We start from the raw sequence: 17801 nt of genomic DNA, 5'->3' as shown, positions 1-17801 counted from the left end.
TATCAGTGCTTTCAAGCTGGTAGTCGCTGTCGTTGTCATGGCACTGGATTTTCCAACCTCAGGAGGGGAAAAATAGCTCCAAACGAGTTACAAAATAACATACATGTTATCCAAGAGGACCAAGGTGTGGGATGCTTTATTCAACCCCTTGGCTGTACTGCGGACTAAACTTTGGGCACCTTCTTGGCCACTCTCTTCCTTGGCAGCTGTAGCTGTTTGGGGCTCCCCTGCTTGGATGTTGCCTCTGCAAGAAGGGCTTTTACCACCTGCACCTCGTCCGACAGCTTGGCCATCTCCTCACCGATGGCTGCAGGGGGGATCTCAAACACCTCCTGGAATTCCTCCATCAGCTTCCGTGCCTCCCGGTATGCCCTGGGTCTGGATTTCCTCTTTTGCAAAACGGACGCTGGAAAAGGCCAGGGGTGAGAGCAAGAGCAATGGGATGGGACAGCTCCTTGGCTGCAATATTTGATCTTCCCTCCCATGCCTCTGCCTGCCAGCAGCCCCAGCTCTCTCCCGTCCCCGCAGCACGGGGCACATCACCGTGGCAGGGACACAAAGGTGGCTGCTGGGATGCAGCTCTATCCTGGCACCCACACAAAACACATGAGCCCCAAAAGCAAAGGCACCCGTGGTCTTGAGCAACTCAAGAGTGAGACAGATGTGCTGGGCTCAAGCCTGGGCAGTGGCTCTTACTATAGCCTGCAAAAAGTGCCTCAATTTCTTGCCTCTCTTTCCTCCTCTCTCCCCAGTCAGTGCAGGGAAAAGAGACAACACTGGGGAGTAGCCAGGTCCTGCTTGCACTAGCAGTTCAGGATTGTACCACCATCGGAGCTGGGATGGAGATAAAACATGGCCAGTGCTCGGAGGCCCAAGTCCTGCTTCATGTCAGGGGGCAAAACCACTTTTACTCCAAGGCTGTTCTCCCAACAGCGGGGTTTGGGGTGGGGTTAATCCAGCTGTGGATCTAAGGGACCCCAGCAGTGTCTGTTGCATTTACTCCTCTGTTAACTAGTAGCCGGAGTATCGGGGTCCAACCTCGCGGTGGGCTGAGGATGTTCAGCCAACAAAGCCCTTGTCCTCTCTGCAGGGACAAGGGGGGAGGCTGCCGCAATGGGGGGGGGCCCTCATTCCCAACTCGGCCGCACCCCAGGGCCCGGCCAGCTCAGGGACACTTTTACGTTCAGATCCTGCCCCTGCCTCTGCGGTGCTGTCAACAGGAGAGACTGGGAATGCAGGAACATACCCAAGGGGACTTCAGTGATGGTCGAGGTGTTTCTCATGGCCATCAGGATTCCTTCCAGGACCTCCGCTCTTGTCTTGCGGGTGGGAGGGCCAGGCATCCTCCCATGCTGCAAGGAAGACCAGGAGGCTGCAGCGTTCCTCCGCTCCACCCTCCAGGCTGATAATCCTCCACCTCCTTTTCCTGCCCCCTCTCCCAAACTAACATGGGCCTGTGCGTCTGCACGAGGTAGGTGAGACAGTCTCTTTTTTTTTGGACCAAGCTGGTGCGGTTTAGACATCAACTTAAGATTATTGAGCAACACTGGATCAGCTTTCCGCAACCGCAGAGCACTGCAGTGGATTCAGGCACTGGAATTGTACTACAACCCATCCCGCAGACCCAGCTCAGAGGCCGTTTCCTCCATCTCCCTTGGGACAGGGCTGGCTTTCTCCAGGGGGTTGGTGACAAGCGGTTCCCCTCACGCTGCCCAGGGGATAGCACGGCTCTTGGTCATTTACCAGCCCCAGTGTGCTGAGCTGCCCCATCCCTGCAGGTCAGTTGCTATGGGAGCTGCATGCACTATGCCATGAGGGAGAGAACAGCGAGGCACTGGGATCAGGAACTGGGGCCAAGCCCACGCTCAGGCTCTCAGTATTCATCCAAACACGTGGGTTGATCCAGATATAGATGCAACCAGTCTGCCTTTGGAACTTTGGCTCTTTACCTTTTTCCGAGGCACGTAGGGCTTCTGCATGCTGTCCAGTTGTGGCTTGATGTCCCGGTAAACAAGGGGATGTTTCAGGATGTAGTACAGTGCCTGCACGTTTTTCTGTATCCCTGTGAACCAGAGGGAAAAGGGGACAACAAAAGCCTTTGCTGCTTCTTTCTTGGTCAGAGTGGACCATACTGCTCATCAACCTGCCAAGGCTTTTCTAAGCAGGAGCCCTCTGCTATCTTCACTCACCAACTGGTTCGATAAAATCTGGGTCTGTATCTCCACCGAGCAGCTCCTCATAGCCTTTGTATCGCTCTGGAACCACCTGGGAGCTTCCTTCTCCCCTCTGCTCACTCCTCTTCTCCAGCCTGCCCTCTGCCACAGGTCTCAGCAGGGGTCTGGACACATCCTCCACCTCAAAGCAGCAAAATAAAGGAATTCACAGCAGCCCTTTCTTACCAGTCAAGCTGATGGAGTCAGCCAGAGCCTGTTGTGCTGTGGCCAGAGGTCTCACCCGCTGGCACCGAGCCACGCAGCCACCATATCATCCCATGTCTGCTCAGTGGCACTGGACACAGAGGAGAGAGGGGCCATCCCCATCCTGGCACAGACTTTTTTTTTCCCTGATAATCCCAAGATTTTCAGGGAAATCAAGTCAAAAAGCTGCCCTGGTGAGCTCTAGGAGGAAGTTTTCCAGCAGACGCTGCAGGGACGATGCTGGACTGATGAGCTCCTGCAGTTGGGGCTACCCACCAAGCCAGCACAGCCCTGTGCCACCCTGCAAAATAGGCCACCAATTCTTGTTCTTGGTCACACGTTGCATTTATGCTTCTTGCTAGTACTTCCTTAAATCCCTTGCAATGAAAGGAGGGTTATAACCACTGGTACCCACAGCACATGCACACAGTTCATTCACTTAGGAAACAAAGATCCATCTGTGAACCATTTCTGGACAAGCCCTGCAGTCCTGAACACTTACAGCCCAGCCTCACCTGCGTCATGAAGAAGGATGCAATGTCGTCCTCGGCTGAGCCAGGAGGAGGCCTGGAGTCACCTTCCCCTTCCCGCAGCGCCGTCCGCTCGCTGCCGGCTGGGGTCACGGAGCTGATGGGGGGCAGCGGCTGGGCCGGACTCAGAGGTGCATCATCTCTCACAGCTTCTACCGCAGCTGGAAGCCGTTTCCACAGAAAGGTCTTGGCAGGAGCTTCCAGCATCAGTGGCCGCTTCGTGACTTTGGGGAGATGCGACGTGACCTGGGGAGAAGGAATGGATGTCCATGCATGCTGCCACGAGTGTCAGCGTGGGGTCAGTTCTGGTGGCTGGAGGCTGCTCCTTACAGGACAGGGAGTGCCAGGGCAGCCCTGGCTCCAGGGACACCCTGGCAGCATCTTCAGTCCCATAGGATCCGTCAGCCAAGGCCGATGGGCAGGACTGAACCCAAAAACCCAGTAACAAACCCTGCCTGGGGCAGCAATAAGGGGGTGGTTAGACTTCCCAGCCTCATCCTGAGCAAAATACCTCCAATCCTTCCCACCCTTCCCTCCATCCTTCCAAGCCCACTGGGATCCATGTGTCCCACCAGCTCTTCCCATGCTCCCCAGCAAGTTGGTTCCTAGGCAATCCTGCCCTGAATATTTCAGCAGGGGTTTCATCCCACTCCTGAAGCACATCCTTCCTTACCTTGCGGCTGGCTTTGAGAGGGATGGAGAAGTGCCACTTCTCAGTGGCTAGGCTCTTCTGTCGGACAAGTTTAATTCCCAGATTGTGCTGGAGGAGCCGAGTCAGCAGAGGCAGCTGCCCTGGAGAAGCAGAGGTTTACCAGAGCTGCAGGCAGCTGGTGGAGAGCCCATGCCCGGCTCCTTCACCGGCAGCACGCTGTGCCAACTAACCCCACGCTCAGCTCAGGGACCACAGTAGAAGCCACCCAGTTTTGTAGGAAGATGCTTTAGCCTTAAGAACATATATCAGATTGGGCCACGTGCCACCAAGGCCAGAGAAGCATCCCCGACCTGTTTTATTTACTAGTCTACATGTAGCTTGTGCAGGGAGCAACGCCATTGCAACGTTTCATCAGCATCCCTCTGGCTACCTTCGAACATTGCCTGTTGCGGCCACAGGCATGTTTGGGGTTTATCCCTCCTGCTCAGATAGCTGCTGCAGGAGGAAACCTGGACCAACTTCAGACAAGCCCTTTGTGGGATGAACACCATTTGGAGAGCAAAATTTAGCCTGAGACTGCACTGCCGCAGTCACTGATGAGCTATTACAGACTTCGCTGGGGCTGGGAGCAGCAGCAGGGCATTAATGGTGTTTGCAAGAGCAGTGTTCATCTGCGTTGCTCTTTAGAGAGCAGAAACGGTTAAAGCATCTCTTTGGGGGCCAGGGCCAGCATGGCTGGAATGTCTGAACACCAAAAGGGAATGTGGTCCCTGTCCCAGAGAGCTAACAGCGAAGGAGGGACAGAGCAGGAGTGCCCCACAGAGCTGGGCTCATACTGTACCGCTCCGGGTGGTGGTAAGAGGATTGTTGTGAAATGTCAGCTCCTTCAGGCAGGGGAAGAAAGCTACAGGTAAAAGAGCTGTCTCATCTGCGATCTGCAAGATAAAATAGTTTACTGTTTGCTGTAAGCACTGAGTCAAGCTGGAGGCTGTTGATTTTCATCCCAACCTTCCCACCAAAGTGCGTTGCTCCAATGGCTGGGGACTCTGGCACTGGGCAGGTACATGCAGTGGGGAGAAGGAGCAGGGACATGGCATGCCTTAACCAGAGATGCCCAGCAGCTCTACTGCCTGTGATTATAGAGGACAGAGGCAGCGCTCCCCTCTCCCTCTTCCACACTACAGCCAGAGGACTGGTGCCTCCAACGCTCAGAAAAGATGCAAGGTAGAGAGGCAGGACTTTTTTCCTTTTTTTGGAGCTACAGCTCTTCTGAGCAGGAAAAAAGTCCTGCCTCTCAAGTCCTGCCTCTCTATTCTGCCATCCAAACCACAGCCTGGCCAGGGCATGGCAGCCAGAAACCAGCTCACCAAGGCAGTGACCTAAAACAGGGTGATGACACGTGGGGAACGGCAGCAGAGCTCACTTCGTAAGCAAGCAGAGCCACCCCATCACGTCCCAGGGGATGTCCCTCACTAAGCAGTGGTAAGTCGGCACTGACAGCTCACCCGGCTGGGAAGCAGCATGAGTTAAGCCCTGGGCAGGAGCCAAAAGCACCAGGAAGGGGAGGTTAAATGAATGTGTGTTACTTGTCTGTTGGGGCACACTGAGAACCCGATGTGGCTCAGCAGACAGGTATAACCTGGCACTAAAACAGCACTAAGTTCTTGATGAGGCATCACCATCCACCATGCAGCTCCAGCAAAGGATCAGTCCAGGACGAGGGCGGTCCTTCACATATCCCATTCTCTGATTAAATCCCTGAATATGCAAGGATTTAGACAAGCTGGGTGCAATTCAGCTGCCCAGATAGGTGTCCTATCCCACCTGAGAGATCCTGGATGTCTGACACATTCCCCTGGACTGGCAGATGGACACAGGAGCAGGGGAGAGCTGTGCCCTTCTGCAGTGGCAGCTAAAGGCCAGGGTGTCTCCCAGGGCACTAATGCCATGCTCAGGCAGCTGAACCTTTACACCTATGCGGAGACACAGGACCCACATCACCTTGTTGAAGGCCAGGCTGAGATGCTTCAGTTCAGGAAAGGGAGCACAAACATCCCTGTGCATGGAGGGAGCTGGCAGAGTCTTAGAGACAGATGGTTCTCCCTCCCTGGGAACAACCTTAAAGAGAGGAGGAAGAGGGTGAGCAGAGACAGTATTCCAGAGGCTCTGGTGGCAGAAGACACCTCCAGTGGCAGGATACCACCCTCCTGAGCCCAAAGCAAGCTATAATTTGAAGAGCTTTTGGTTCAGACCCACTTCGGAGCTTGCCTTGTGGCAGCTTGGTTTGGCCTCTGTATTACTGGGGGAGCCCTGCAGGGAGTCACGTCAAATGCACCAAACTCCATCATTCAGCACTGAAAACGTGCGCAGGCATGGGAGGAAGCAGCTATGTTCTCTGGGAGTGTGCGTGTGCACGCATGTGTGTTACACTAGAACATCCTGCAAGTGCTCAGCATCTCTGAAGCTCAGCCCCTTACTCAAGTTCTAATAAAAATCGGGGTCTTTGGCTTCAAACATCTGATTCTGAAGAGCATCATGTAAATAAATCTGAGGGGAAAAATTACAGGGCTAAGAATTAAAGAACTCCCAGCTCCTGAGCTTCTGTCCCCACATGAGCCACAGAACACACTTCCCCGTGCAGGGAGGGCACAGAGTCACAAGCAAATGGCAAACCAGGTTTTATTTGAAAGTGATATAAGTTTAAGCTCTGGTGTCCCTTGGTTATGGGAAAATTTGCTCCTGATCTCCCTGATGAGAGACGATACTTACTGCAAGCCTTGCAGGCACCCAGGGTCCTGTCTGTACCCACAGGGTTATTGAAACTCAGCTGAGAGGCTTGGGGAAGGAAAGTTTTGGAGCTCACACCCCAAATCACAGATCAGCCAATGGTTCTTACCAGTGCTGGGTGTTCCTGAGGGTCACAATTGAAAACAACCTCTGCAATGAAACACAAGGAAAATGAGGATTTCTACGTGAAGCTGAGTGCTGGGCCAGCCCCAGCCATGGCAAGGCTGGGATTACCCTGGAAAAGCAAATCAGCATCAGGCAGAATCTGGCTCAATGGCAAGACGTGCCCAAGGTGAGGGGGAATCAGACCCACTGTAGCAGGCTTGCTGACTGCCCCTTCACTCCAGATGAGGTCCACATCCCTCAAACAATGCAGAAACCCTGCTACTGGCCTCAGGGCAGCCAGGAGCTCCCCACAGGTGGATTTTGATTTGGAGTCTCACCCATGAGCACAAGGCCTTTCCCACATCATGCTGCTACCACCAGGCCAGCACCAGAAGTTGCACTGTTGCCTGCTCCACAAATACCTAACAACAGGCACTGCTGCAGCAAGCCAAGAGACAGGAGAAGTGCTCAGAGGAGCCCCACCGGCAGCCTCCATCATAGCCTGGTCTACACAGGAGACACCAGGCAGCCTCTGGATCCATCCCATCAAGTGGCCCAGCATCACACTTCAGTAAAGACATCCAGAGGGGAGAGCTGACCTACCCCAGGAATGCAGACCTGTGCATGGGCAACTTAGTCACACAACCTTCCTGCCCTCTGCCTGTCCAGCATCCACAGTAATCTACTTCCTAACCTGAATTATTTCCCCATTTGTACCAGTTTACCTCCCAGTCAGCATGAAATGCCTCCTTTGGAGCAAGCTACCCTGGAGAAGGCCAGGAGAGAGAAAGGGGCACTTCTATCCGAACCATGGGAGATGTCTGCTGTAGGGTGATTCATGTCCAGTAAGCACCCATTGCTCCCAGTAAATACAGAGGGACTGTACACATTTGCTGAGCTGTCTAAAATGATCCCATGTATCCCTCCCTCACCGTTTTAATTTTGTCAAGCAGCTTCACTTACTAGTAAACATCCAGCAGACCCTTACCCTGACATAACTGAGCCCTCTCCCACTGAAACATCCCACGGTTTCAGTGCAGGCAGAGAGAGGCAGGCACTGCTCACCCGTCCTGTCTGGATCCCTGTTGTTCTGTAACACGACATATTCAAGCTGTACTTTCTTCGCTTCCAGCTCTGCTGGCACCTCCATGTCCTCCTGCTGCGGCAGCCGGGGCTGCTGCCAGAGGCTGCTCAGAGACTTGTACCACTCTGCTCTGAAGCTGTCACCGTCCAGCGCTGGGTGGAGGAAGAACTGCCGGCTCTCTGCTTGGTGCAGGTAGGGGACAGCCAAAATCCTGTTCCTGTCCAGATTCAGCTCCCTCAGGCTATTGGAAGGGGAACTGCATGAGAAACTCCACGATTGCTATCGGTGTACGCGCCCGGCCATCTGTTTGCCCTGGTACCTGCAGGGCAGGGAGCTGGCCCTCGACCTGCCTTCTCTCTGAGCTTCCCAGCAGCAGTGCAGAGGCATCCGTGACACCTGCATCTCGCTGCCCCATTCCCCCTCCTCTCCAAACCCCAGCCACAGGCTCAGTTCTCGGTGCAGCCTGGCATTGCCCCTGAAGCCGGTAACTTTGGTCCCCCACACCAGCCTGAGGGTCACCTAGCTCTAAGTTCACCTCCTGATGAGAATTTAATGGACAAAGAGACGTCCTGGCAGTTCATTAAATCACCGAGGGCTCTGAGGAGCTGTGGTCCTACTGGGATTCCTTAAGAATGTTCCACCTTCCCATGGAAGTATAACATCACCAGTGCACTTGCCCAAGGTCACAAGACGGCTCAGGGAAGAGCAGAAACCCAAACGTCCAGACTCCAGCCCTGCAGTCTTGTGCCTAAAGCTTGCCCACTCCCCCTCTTCTCAGGAACACTGCGGACAACGTGCAGTTTCCTCCAGGAACATCTTGGCAGAGCCAGGGCAACAAGCCAGATCCAATTCACAGCACTGGAAGCACCAGGGGAACATCAGAAGCTCTCTGCACTGTCCCCAAACTCAGCCCAGCCCAGCTGAGGGGCATGCGAGTTGTCCCCCTTCCTAGTGACTCGTCTCTGGCTGAATCACGAAAGCCCACATTAAACAGAGGGACCTGATCTGCAGCCTTTCCTAGTGCTGCTGCGCTGAAATAATGATGAATCTGGGATGAAGAAGGGAAAAAGGAGAAAGCAACTGCCATTTCTCAAATCAGGCCTGGAGATCAGCAAACACCCAGGGCAGGAGCTGAATTACCAGCCACCTGCCGGGTTTGGCCAGCTTGTGCATTGCAGCAGGCTGTTTTCTTCCATTCAGTCCCATTTGCAATACGAGAGAGACTAAACAGGGAAGTATCTGAGTGAATCACAAAGATTTTGTTTTTCATTTTAAGCCTGCTACTGTGCAACAGCTGACGGAGGCAGCTGCCAGCCCCCAAAAGCCAGAGCCATCTGCTGCCAGGTGCTTCCTTACCTGCAGAGATGAGACAGGCTCACAAAGACGCTTGGGTCTGACAGACGATTGTCATCCAGAGACAAGACCTCCAGAGATGGAAACCTTAAATGAGCAGAGCTGCAGATACAAAGAGGCTCATTAATAACACGCTCAAGCAAAGACAGGTGAAAAACACATCATTTGCTGTCACTGCTAGAAGATGTATCCACTGAGAGACTGGGCTGGGGCTGTTTTCATTCTTTTAATAGAAAACTGATATCCTATCTCAAAGCAGCTACATTGAATCAGTCCAAATGACCATTTAGCTCAGCACCGTATCTCCAAGGATGGCAAACAGTGGATACCTTGGCATGGCAACTGTGGCTAAGCTATACGCGAAGGGTCTAATAACAACAAATAAATAGCATCCTACTCACATGGCTTGGCCACACAACAGGCCTCCTGAATCACTGTCCAGAGGTTCCTCTCTAGCTGCTGATGACAGCAGATACCCTTGGTGATCTGCAGCTGAGCTGGGATAACACTTCCCTGCCACCCAGCACCAACCATTAGGTTATTTGATCTTCCAGTTTGCAAGGGAAGAGCTCTGCTGCCTGGACTGATAAATCAATTCCAGGCTGCCCACCCTCACCGCTCACCACTGCCTTGCCAGCATCACTGCTCCATCACCCTGCCTGCCTGCCCGGTGCATCCTGCCGGCATGCCGGCAGCTCCCTACCAAACCAAACCATCACTTGCTGTGTGCACTTACTCCCATGAGCCTGCCAGGTCTGGAGGCAGGGACCGAAGCCCGTTGGCCGTCAAGCGAAGGACTTTGAGCTGGGACAAATCTCCCAATGTCCAAATGTCCTGGGGGGACAAGTTATTGTAGGAGAGATCCAGATCCTGAGGGAAATAGAAGAAACAATCCCCTGGAGTAAAGAACAATCTCTGTTGCCTTTCCCCAGGAAGATATTAAATATTTACAGGACACTTTCAGTCATGCTGCCACCTGCCCTAGAGTGATGCCGTGAACATCTCTGACTTGCAGGGACTTACAGCGGTGGCACTCTGCACCTTGGCAGAAGTGCTCAGGGCTGATCCCCCACTCACACGTGTGACTGATGAGACAACAGCCAGGAGAAAGCCAAGGAGCAGACCCTGCTGGGAGCGAGGACAAGGATTTCTAGGATATGTGAACAGGAATAGCTTTGCTGGGGCATTAAAATAGGCTGCATTTTCCTAGGAGGAGCTCAAAGCACTTTCCAAATCAATTTAATATGAATTTCCAATCAGCCTTCCCAGGGCTGATTTCTCTGGGCTGTCAGTAAATGAGATCCCGGACACTGGTCATGGATGAAGCTGAGATCCATGGGGGCATGGCAGGAAGGAGAATTTAGGTAGGTCCCATCCCCACATTTCATAGCTGATGCCATTGACAGGGCTGCTCACAGAGAGGCACACAGGGATAGACAGGATCAACCCTGGCCTCATGAGCCTTGGAAATTTGGTTACCCATCACCTGGGCATGTGCCCACTGACTGGGTCAAACCCTTGAGTGGGTTACCAACAGTGCATGGGAAAAACGTGAGAGAAGCTCTCCTACATTTCATGGATTTGGGGACCTCCCAAAGCCTGCAGGCAGGAGGGAGGCCAGGATCCAAGCGTACAGACCTGACAGCTGAGACACCAACAATTCTTTGAATAAGACAAGAAGAAAGAAACCTTTTAAGACAAAACTTTATATCCAGCAGCAATCAGAAACCAGAGAAATCCAGACAAGGACACCTCAAAGAGAGCAAACCTAGATAAAGTCAGTTCAGCTGAGCCAGAGCCTGAGATCTCTATAGCAGAGACCCACCACAAGCTGGAGGGAAAGGTACGACTAAAGCCATCATACCAGGCACAGTTGCTTGTTCTTAGGACCCACTTTGTCTGTTTTTTAAAGAAAAAAACAAACTGACCCCTTTGCTGTGTTAGAAACGCAGCCTGTAAGTTGGAGAAACTGCAAACACCTATCTGGAGAGGAGGAGGATGGAACGATGGGATGCAGAGAGGTAGAGCACAGTGTGGAGGGGGATGGGGAGCTGTCGGGGACCACACAGCATCAGGGAGGTGAGGGATGCCATGGGTGACTGACACACTGCAGGGAGAGGATCCTACAGCAAAGGGGGTAGCCCAACACAGGGGAAACGATTCCTGTGGCAAGGGGCTGAGCAATGGGGATCTGTGAGGGATTGCTCTGCAGGAGGAAGCAAGATGTGAAGGTCCTTGAGGGACACAGCGGAAAGGCCTTCCTGGAGTCACAAGGAAGCAGGAAGAGAGAATGACGCTGCAGTTTCAGAGAACTCATGCTGCAGGGACATACGTCAACGCTATATGTAGGCTTCAGCATGACGGCTGGTAGGAGATGAATAAGGTCTCAGAGCCCACTCATCTTACTTCCAAATGCAGGAAGTCTCCAGTGGAGATTTTCACATTTCTTAGTCTGTTCAAGGAAAGTTCCAGTTCCCGCAGTCCTGGAAACTTCCGAAATGGCTCTGCAAGAGTGGAAAAGAAAATGCTCCAGTGAGTGAAGAACAGCAGTAACAGAACAAACCATGTCTTATCTGGGCCTGGAATGGACCAAAACCAGCAAGAACAAGAGTACTAGTATTATCAGTGGGCATGTTTGAAAGAAAATGCCACCTCAGTTAGACGGTTGGCCGTACAATACACGATGCATCACCAACCTACTCCTTAGACATCTGGTTTGCTTTCATGCATTTGCTCCCCCGCCCAGATTGGATTATTGCTTGAAGCCACTAATGACACATTTAGCTTATAAGTTTTACTAGTTATAAAAGGATTTCCATTTTTTCTTCTTCAAATTAACTGAGCCCATGACACTGGATTTGGATTCACCTCCCAGTTCTACCATTAACCTTCTGAGCCTTTGGGACAAGTCATTTTATTATTCCACGCTTCTATATATTAAATGGGGATTTTCTTTGTAAAGAGCTTTGTTTTCTAATAATGAAAAGGATACCACAGTGGCACACAATTATCATTACAATAAAGGGAATTAGCACAAGGATTTCAGCTCAGTAACAGGAAGGAAGCAATTCTGCAAAAAAGTGCTGCATGCGTATCTTAAACCTCTTTGTAAAGCTCTAGACCTTTGTTCAGACAAGCGTAAGCTTCCCCGGCTTGAAATGCAGCGTCTATTTTTTGGTAATGCAATCCCTTACCTAGTGTCAGCAGGTTCTCAGCAGCATTTATGAAAGCAACGCAATCAAATTTCTCAAAATCATCCTCTTTAGCCTGAAAAATATAGAAAAAAGAAATCATCCCACTCCAGCCCTAAACGGATCTGAAACAACTGGATCTCTCCTTTTCTCAGAATGCCTAAATCATAGCATTTCCCATAATTAGGTCTTTATTTGTTTTTCTGACTAAGGAGAGCACCCCTCAGAGTATGCGTTTAATGCACAGCTGCCTCAGTGACCAACATCCAGAAGACCTGGATTAGTTGAGCCCCAAAGCAAAGTGTGTCCTCACTACTGACCTCGCTCCCCTATGTGTTGCAGGGCTCCTGGGCCATATCTCATACCTATGTGTGACCCAACAAACATAGCCACCCTACGATTTAGCACATCTGTCCTTCAGAGCACCAGGAGGGAACCCTAAAAAGACCCTAAAAACCTATCAGCACCTCAGCTCATTTTCTCTTTGCACTGCAAGTTAGTTATGAACCCAAATAAAAGTCACTTCTCAAGCTGAAGTTGAACTCCTACCAAAGCTGAGATAAACATCCCTAAACCCAAAGAAGAGCATTTTTGCAAGGGGATGTAAGTGGGGAAGGATCTACAACTGATGAAGACCAAGTTAATTTATGTTATGAAGACACGATCCAAAAGTTTGTAGGACAAATCCTCCAAGCCTGTTCACAGCTGTCTGGCCCACCTTCCTGTACAGAAAATATGCCTGCTTCTAATGTGTGTCTTCTCTGATCTCTGGACACTCATGTGCCAGCATGGTAAATTTTTCAACTTTTAAGGCAGTTCATTAATGCTTCTTGAGTCTCTGATACTCACAGAGACCAGATTTTGGCTGCTTATGTTCACAGAGCACAGGTCAGAGGGGTTCTTCAAACAGTGGTGCTTCATCTGGAAAAAAACCAAACAAAGAAAACCCCACAAATGGTTAGTCCCACAGCAATTCTCTATGTCGTGTCCTGGGACCTGAGCCCCAAAACCAGACCTCAGCTACCCCCAGGTGAGGGGGGCACCTGGTGCCTTGGATCGTGGGAAGGGGGGAGAAGGTGGCCCGGAGATGGGGAGGGAGAGGCAGCTGCAGAGTCCATCCACCAGCAGGATCTCCCCACCTGCACAAAGTGCTATCAGAAAGTTTAGGCAATAACAGAGGAAATCTGCACTGACCAGAAATGGCTCATCTAGGACATTGTCTTTGTTATTTTCTCCCACGGAGGCAGACTCTGGGGGCTTTGTCCTCTGCTGCTGTGTCTCCCCGGTGGTCCCCTTCTCAGTCCAAGCCCTCGGGGTAGCTCTGCGTGTCAGCACCCAGCGCCCAGACCCTGGCACAACAATGGACCAAGGCAGAGGAGATGGTATAGTGAACATGCAACCCTCTAAATGTGCCCTTCTCAAAGTAGCTGCACTCTGCCTGGTGTTTCAACCCAACACTGAAATCCATCATTTTGAAATCCATCATTTTAAAATCCCCTATATTAGGAAATACTAGAGTATAAAATGTTCAGTGACCATAAATTTAAGGTAGGAACATTAAAGCTACAGCCAGATCCACGGAAGAGGAGAAACGTGCTGCTTTATAGATGGTAATAGAGCCATAGGTTGCAGACATGGAAACGTGGGCTGGAAGAGCCTTCTGGAGATCTCCAATCCAAACTCCCACCCAAAGCAGGACCATCAGCAATGTTAGATCAGTCAGTTGTGGCTTTGTCTAGCGATTTCACCACCTCCCAGGGTAACCTGGCCCAGAGCTGCACCTCCTCCCAGCAAAGAATTTTCTCCTAACGTCCAACCTAAACCTCCCAAGGTGAAATTTTTGGCTTAGTTATGCCATCTGCCACCATTAAGAGGAGTTTGTAGCTGTCCTTCAGGTAGCTGTAAGCCACAATCTCCCCTTGGACTCCACTTGGCCAGATAAAAAACAAACTCAGCACCCTCAACCTCTCCTAGAAATTCTTGTGCTCCAGACACCTGACCAGCCTGGTAGACCTCTCCACCATTTCCCAAATCTTAGAATACATTTCTGCTATTTCTAAGAATTTCACTGATGTAAGTCTCAAAGCCCAGAGAAAAAGGAGAAGCTCTAGCTTAGAATAGCTGTTGGAGAACCACGCCGTGCTAGCCACATGCCTGCCTGAAGCTTCCCTCCTGCTGGCATGTGGAAATGGCTGCTGGACCCCTCATTTAACATGTGTCCTAGACATCCTGCCCTCTTCATTTGAATGAAGCATTAAACAATTTTAAGACTTTCTGGGCACTGTTTTAAGTTCTGTTATCAACTATTATCTGTCATCAGCTGGGATGTTGATACAAGAAACCACAGCTGAATGTACCCTCTATCTGGCCCGACAACAGGGTGGATGGTGGACCTGCCCCTATGGACACGACACTATTCTGCAGGGTGACTTCACCAGCAGCACTTGAAGAAGCGTCACCTTCTTTACTTGCACACAAAATGTTCCTGGCAGGGAAGCAGTTAGTTGCATAGTTGCTTCCATCACCCATTTTATACTGTCCTGTCATAGCCATCTTGACTGCAGCATTCCTGGGGAGAGTGAGAAAGAAATAAATGGGTTAAAATTTTCACTGGCTCTAACATTACTTTGATTTAAACAGCTCTTTCCAAGCGTAGCCACAAATGAAGTGTTAGCCTGTAGGCAAAGGAACGCTGTCAGGGACACATGAGGAGCATCACCTCCTAAAACGGAGAAGTAAACGAGGTGCCAGGAACACATGCATTATTTTCCACCTCAAGATAGCAAAACGCAGACACCAGCATGTGCGTGAGTCCAGCTGTGTGGACAATGACTCACGGGATTTCTGCTTTACCCCTCATTCCTCCTTCCCCTGTCTCCTTTCCCTTGGCACTTGTGGGGATTCCGGGAAAAGAACCACACCGGTCACCGCTCCCCACACCTCAGAAATAAACTTCAAAGGCACTGCATCGCTCTCATCCTGTGCCCCTGTAGCGGGACATGGTCTCCCAGTGCCATCTGATGGTGTCTCCACGCCCAGACACCGCTCTGACATACCACAGCACAGTTTGACTATGGTGTTTATGCACGGTGCCGGTATTTGGGGTAGCGTTCCCCTGCAACAGGCGCATGCTGTGTGTTCATGCACCAATATAAGCGGGAGGGCAGCGGTGTGCAACGTTGACATGGCATGGCACTGGCACTGGCCGGGCGAAACGCTGCTTTGCCACCACGCAGCGACACTCAGTGCAACGCAGATGCTGGCACTGACGGTACACCGAGATGGCATTGGCATGGGGTACACCAGGACACCGGCTGGGGCACACACCCGCGTGTCCTGGTACACACTCTGATACACATGCAGAGCCCCAGATCTACATGAATCTGTACAACCCCTACACACACGCTCCCCACGCATACCCCACTCACGCACACCCCATCGTGAACACGCACCACCCTCACTCCTGACACACATCCCTGTACCGGTTCCCCTACCCTGACACACACAACCACCACACGTACACCCTCACGTGGACACACACACACACCCCCCACTCACACAGCCACACATGTACTGGATACACCCTCACACGTGAGCCCATACATCCACACATCCAACACACGCTCCTGTAACTACAGCCCCCCCAACAGACACCCAGACACCCCAGCTACCCACGACCACCCTCGCACACCCCTCTCCCACATACACTCCCACTCATCCCATTGTATAACACCCCCCCGAAACACTTAACACACGCATCTATACACCCTGCTGACGTGTACCCCTACACACACCCACACAGTTACACATCCACACCACCCACCCCCACAGCCCCCACAGGCACACCCCCCTAAACCCACCCATGAACACCCTCACACACCCCACTACACACATACACCTTCCTCACATGCACGCACACCCCCGAAATCACCCATGAACACCCTCCCACACCCCACTACACACATACACCTTCCTCACACGCACGCACACAGCCAGCCATGAACACCCGCACACACCCCATTCACACACACACAACCCCCCCCACATACACCTCCTAAACACACCCCACCACGCACAGCCCACGTCCTTAACACCCCAAAACATCGACGCCCATGCACACCCCGCACAAACACCCACGCAGACCCACCCGTGACACCACAGACACCCACTCCTCACACCCCCTCACAAACACCCCACTCACGACACCACAGACACCCACTCCTCACACCCCCTCACACACACCCCACTCACGACACCACAGACACCCACTCCTCACACCCCCTCACACACACCCCACTCACGACACCACAGACACCCACTCCTCACACCCCCCTCACATACACCCCACTCACGACACCGCAGACACCCACTCCTCACACCCCCTCACACACACCCCACTCACGACACCGCAGACACCCACTCCTCACACCCCCTCACATACACCCCACCCGCAACACCGCAGACACCCACTCCTCACACCCCCTCACACACACCCCACTCACGACACCGCAGACACCCACTCCTCACACCCCCTCACACACACCCCACTCACGACACCGCAGACACCCACTCCTCACACCCCCTCACACACACCCCACTCACGACACCACAGACACCCACTCCTCACACCCCCTCACATACACCCCACTCACGACACCGCAGACACCCACTCCTCACACCCCCTCACACACACCCCACTCACGACACCGCAGACACCCACTCCTCACACCCCCTCACACACACCCCACTCACGACACCACAGACACCCACTCCTCACACCCCCTCACATACACCCCACTCACGACACCGCAGACACCCACTCCTCACACCCCCTCACATACACCCCACCCGCGACACCGCAGACACCCCACTCCTCACACCCCCTCACAAACACCCCACTCACGACACCGCAGACACCCACTCCTCACACCCCCTCACACACACCCCACTCACGACACCGCAGACACCCACTCCTCACACCCCCTCACACACACCCCACTCACGACACCACAGACACCCACTCCTCACACCCCCTCACATACACCCCACCCGCGACACCGCAGACACCCACTCCTCACACCCCCTCACAAACACCCCACTCACGACACCGCAGACACCCACTCCTCACACCCCCTCACACACACCCCACTCACGACACCGCAGACACCCACTCCTCACACCCCCTCACATACACCCCACTCACGACACCACAGACACCCACTCCTCACACCCCCTCACATACACCCCACCCGCGACACCACAGACACCCACTCCTCACACCCCCTCACACACACCCCACTCACGACACCACAGACACCCACTCCTCACACCCCCCTCACACACACCCCACTCGCGACACCACAGACACCCACTCCTCACACCCCCTCACACACACCCCACTCACGACACCGCAGACACCCACTCCTCACATACACCCCACCACCACCATAGAGTTCACGGTCCTCCACGGCCCAGAGAGACCCCGCAAGCGGCTTCCCCCTCACCCTCCCCGGGCCCCAGACCCAGGCAACCCGCCCGGTCGGCGGTGCCCACCCCTCACCCCGCGGACCGGGGGCCGCCCCAGCCGCTCTCCCGTCCCCGTTCCCCGAACGGGCCCCGCCCCGCCGCCACCGCCGCCTCCTCCTCCTCCCCTCCGCGCCGCTCCGTCGCTATAACAACAGG

At 53.0% G+C, this 17801-nt stretch overlaps 1 protein-coding gene across 1 annotated transcript; it reads right to left on the bottom strand.

The window, feature by feature from the left end:
• Positions 1-54: 54 nt before the first annotated feature.
• XRRA1 (X-ray radiation resistance associated 1) lies at positions 55-17733 on the bottom strand. Its single transcript, XM_030043282.2, has 18 exons — positions 17680-17733; positions 14579-14688; positions 13314-13468; positions 12969-13040; positions 12123-12195; positions 11335-11432; positions 9665-9798; positions 8932-9030; positions 7557-7816; positions 6496-6536; positions 5601-5717; positions 4441-4534; positions 3621-3739; positions 2933-3193; positions 2190-2355; positions 1950-2062; positions 1247-1352; positions 55-406 (listed from the first exon to the last, which is right to left on the bottom strand). The coding sequence occupies exons 2-18, from the start codon at positions 14670-14672 to the stop codon at positions 165-167; spliced, it is 2244 nt and encodes a 747-aa protein (XP_029899142.1). The 5' UTR covers positions 14673-14688; positions 17680-17733; the 3' UTR covers positions 55-164.
• Between the last annotated feature and the right edge of the window lie 68 nt (positions 17734-17801).

The sequence above is a fragment of the Aquila chrysaetos genome, chromosome 19, assembly GCF_900496995.4.
Source record: "Aquila chrysaetos chrysaetos chromosome 19, bAquChr1.4, whole genome shotgun sequence".
NCBI classification, from domain to species: domain Eukaryota; kingdom Metazoa; phylum Chordata; class Aves; order Accipitriformes; family Accipitridae; genus Aquila; species Aquila chrysaetos.
The sequence above is the reverse complement of the archived record's forward strand: the minus strand, read 5'-3'. Positions and strand labels throughout refer to the sequence as shown.

What these genes read in the sequence shown, in the direction of transcription:
- XRRA1 (XM_030043282.2), bottom strand. Translation starts at nt 14,672, where the DNA reads ATGGCTATGACAGGACAGTATAAAATGGGTGATGGAAGCAACTATGCA. An exon ending in CTCAGGAACACCCAGCACTG is followed by an intron (nt 5,718 to 6,495) that starts GTAAGAACCATT and finishes CCTCTCTTTAAG; the next exon opens with GTTGTTCCCAGGGAGGGAGA. An exon ending in CTCTCAAAGCCAGCCGCAAG is followed by an intron (nt 3,194 to 3,620) that starts GTAAGGAAGGAT and finishes CCTTCTCCCCAG; the next exon opens with GTCACGTCGCATCTCCCCAA.